General features: G+C 39.4%; 1 protein-coding gene across 1 annotated transcript; it reads right to left on the reverse strand.

The window, feature by feature from the left end:
• Nucleotides 1–1,782: 1,782 nt before the first annotated feature.
• Nucleotides 1,783–3,289, reverse strand: LOC126934804 (olfactory receptor 6X1). The gene is given in 3 exon segments (XM_050755623.1): nucleotides 1,783–2,757; nucleotides 2,759–2,945; nucleotides 2,948–3,289. Coding segments are annotated over 3 exon segments (933 nt in total). The 5' UTR covers nucleotides 2,976–3,289; the 3' UTR covers nucleotides 1,783–2,039.
• Between the last annotated feature and the right edge of the window lie 648 nt (nucleotides 3,290–3,937).

The following is a 3,937-nucleotide window of genomic DNA, read 5'->3' on the forward strand; positions in this document are numbered from 1 at the left end:
CCACAGCTTGGATTTATACACTTTAGAGAGACATGAGACATCAGTCAGATACATTTAAGATATACATTGTTTCTATCCAGAAAAGCAGGATAACTTGAAGTAGGGGGCGGGGGGCTTCCAGGTTATAGGTAGATTTAAAAATTTTCTGATTGGCAATTGGTTGAAAGAGTTATTATCAATAGAAAGGAATGTCTGGGTTATGATAAGGGGTTGTGGAGACCAGTTTTATCATGCAAATGCAGCTTCCAGGTAGTAAGCTTCAGAGAGAATAGATTGTACATTTGTAAATGTTTCTTATCAGACTTAAGGTCTGTGTTGATGTTAAATGCTGGTCAGCTTTTCCTGAATTCCAAAAGGGAGGAGGGCATAATGAGGCGTGTCTGACCCCTTCTTCCTGTCATGATCTGAACCAGTCTTTCAGGTTAACTTTGGAGTGCTCTGGCCAAGAGGAGGAGTCCATTCAGATGATTGAGGGACCCTTAGAATTTTATTTTTTGTTTACAGCAGTCATCTTTTTTTTTTTTTTTGACCATAGTTTAATGGTCTTTTAATGCTAGTTTTTCTTTACTGTTGGGAAGGGACATATCTAATACTCATTATCACAAACTGAATCACCTGCATTATCATTGCCTAAAAAGATATCTTACCTAAAGACAAGGTCTGATCAGTAGGTTTGTAGCCTACTTTGAGGGACTTTGCACACTAACCCTGAAACCAGGCCAATTGTCCCACACAAAAGATATTTATGGATTTTTAAATGAACACAGAAATTGACACTCTGTCTTAAAACCTGAAACTTACATTTGTCTTAACTGAGTTCCTTCCTCAGGAAACTGACTCTTGGGCAAAAGACTGAATGAAGCCCACTAGATCACCAATCCAGACAACAAGATGCCTGGCCCCTCATTCATCATGATGGCTTCCTTACCCTCCCTAATTCCTGTTTTCTCACCTTACCAACTCTTCTTCCTTACCGCTCTCTAATTCCTATTCTCCCTCCCTTCCACTATATATAAAACCTCCCAATTTTAGGCGTTTGGGGAGATGGATTTGAGACTTTACCTCCCATTTTTCTTGGCTGCAGCATTCAGTTAAAGCCTTCTTCCCTGGCAATGCTCAGTGACTCGGTGATCGATGTTCTGTGCAGCAAGCACCAGGACCTGACTGAACCCTGGGGGTTTCAGTGACAACCTACGTGTGAACCCTGAGCTTCATGTAACCTTGGGGCTGCATTTTCCAGTAGGAAAGCGTTTTTAGATATATTGGCTCTGAGACTTTTCCTAGCTTCCTAGGCACTTGGTCTACTTATATTGGAGCCCAGGAACTGCTGTAATCCATGAACTGTAAATGGAAACTTTTTATAAGATGTTCTCAAGTTTTGGTGTTATCTGAGGATGAACGTCTCTAAGTTTATCTAAAAATTTGTATTATTTCAAGATAGAAGTCCCCTTATTGAGATATTATCAAACACAAAGCTGATTCATTTCAAACATTTTGGAAGGAACATTAGAATTATTAGAAGTCTGAGGCGTGCTTCTCATGATGAAGATGATAGGAACTAAGAAAATGAGATGTGGAATGTTTTATATTTTTGACAAGAAGATGAGGCAAAGAGGGTGGTCATAAAAAAAGATGGTGGTCATAAAAAAAGATGGTGATCATAAACAAAGAGGGAGACAGGATTCCTGGTACATTTTTAAAGTTGTTGACATTTGTCTCTGACCTTAGTGGTTTCTACTTTCAGTTTACTACTGACAAGTCCAGAGTTCTACTTCATGCATCTGAGGATATCCCGGGATTTCCTTGTTGAAGAATTACATTGTTTCTTCTCAAGAAAAACTCCTAGTTCATTTACATGTAACAAGTTCTCATAGGAGACCCTAACCATGATGGTTTGCTTTTGCATCTTTATCTTACTATAGCATTTAATCAGAACTTCTGGGATTTGGGGGGTGCCTGTTTTACCAAACTTCTCCAAAATCCTCTCTCAACTTAATTGTTTTTATCTGCATTAAGCTCATTTTGATGTGTTGCATGTTTTACTTTGCATGACCAGTCTTTGGGCAAGTCATTGCCTTTCTTAAGGCTCCCTTCACCTCCTTGTTTCTAATGGTATAAATAAAGGGACTCAGAAGCGGGGTGAGGATAGTATTTAGCACAGACACCACCTTATTAATCTTAAAGGAGGAGTGTGCTGTGGGTCTTAGGTACATGAACAGAACAGCCCCATAGAGCAGGGAGACAACGGTCAGGTGCGAGGCACAGGTAGAGAAGGTCTTCTGACGGCCCGTGGCTGAAGGAATCCATAGGATTGTGAACAGAATGTAGATATAAGAAATCATATTAAAGAGGAGTGACCCTGGGATCACAAGGACAGTTGCCAGGACACCCAGGAGTTCCAAAATGCTGGTGTCTATGCAGGCGGCTTTCAAAATGGGTTCAACATCACAGTAGAAATGATTGATAACATTATTGCCACAGAACGGCAACTGGATGAGCAGCATCATCTGACAAAAGACAGTGGTGAAGCCCACCACCCAGGAGCTCAGGGCCAGCTGCAGGCAGAGTTTGCTGGTCATGATGGTGGGGTAGCGAAGGGGCTTGCAGATGGCCAGGTAGCGGTCAAAAGACATGATAGTGAGGATCAAGAACTCGGTGGTGCCCAGGAAGAAGTGGAAGAAGGCCTGCAGCAGGCAGCAGGAAATGCAGATTACCGTTCTTGCCACTACAAAGGTTTCTAGCAGTTTGGGGATGACTGGTGGTGTACCAGATCTCTAGGAAAGACAAATTACAAAGGAAGAAGTACATTGGAATTTGTAGCCTGGGCATAGCCCACACAATGGCAATAATAAGCCCATTGCCTGTAAGGGTTAATATGTAGATGAGAAGTATTGCTATAAAGAGAGGTGTTTGTAGGCCTTGGATAACAGGAAAGCCTAGGACGGTAATTCTGTGATTACCGTCCCATTTCTCATGTCCCTTGATACCCTAGAAAGACAAGCAAGCTCCTGAAAGCTCCTGAGAATCTTAGAGCACAGTTGATTGTAGTTGGGACAAAAAATAAGGAGGATTCTGACTATGTCAGGTCCTCCCTCATCCACATATAAATACACACTGGCCAATCCTTCTTTACTAATGACTTGGCTGGTTTTTTTGTCAGCAAAACCAGCTTCTAGTGGACTTTGAATGTGTTAAATACACTTGATGAATGCAAAGTATTTTTTCACCCTTATACAACTCTGAGAATAATCATGTTAAATGTGGTTGCTTGTTGTCAATTATTCATATGACTATTTTAAATGCATAGTGTGTATAACAACATATGTACATACACATGGCTGTGAGTTCATAAGAAATTAATCCCTATTCTCAGAGTCTAAAAAAGAGTTACTGATTATATTACAGATACATTTAAGGAAGCCATTATTGTGTGTGGGTGTGAGTGTGTTTATTGAAATAGCCTCAAATCATTGCTATTATATTAGTGGTGAGATACAAGATAACAGAACAGGTGTTTTTCTAAAAATCCACTTCCATATTCTAGTTCAGACTCCTTTGTTAAAGGAATCAAAAATAACATTTAAAACTAAATGAATAAAACTGTTTAGGAAGTAGAGAGATATATTCAACTCAAATTCAAAATCTCAGAACGAGCTGAGTCAAAGCCTGTTATATGGAAGCACCTAATAAATGTATATGGGATAAAGATCTGCAGACTCTAATCTCCAAAAGTGAAAGGTTAGCAAATGCTAAGGATAACAAAATGGGAACTCTGAAAAGTACATTTTTGTCAAAACTTTTTTTGTGACTAAATGTCTTTTTATACCAAGTAAAGTATTTCTATTTGTATATGTAAATTCATAGGCTGAGAACATCCTTTCTGTTCTACTAAAATTCAGCAGAAAATAGTAAAACTACTTCCTTTCTTATTGAGGCT

The sequence above is a fragment of the Macaca thibetana genome, chromosome 14, assembly GCF_024542745.1.
Source record: "Macaca thibetana thibetana isolate TM-01 chromosome 14, ASM2454274v1, whole genome shotgun sequence".
In the NCBI taxonomy this organism is placed as follows: domain Eukaryota; kingdom Metazoa; phylum Chordata; class Mammalia; order Primates; family Cercopithecidae; genus Macaca; species Macaca thibetana.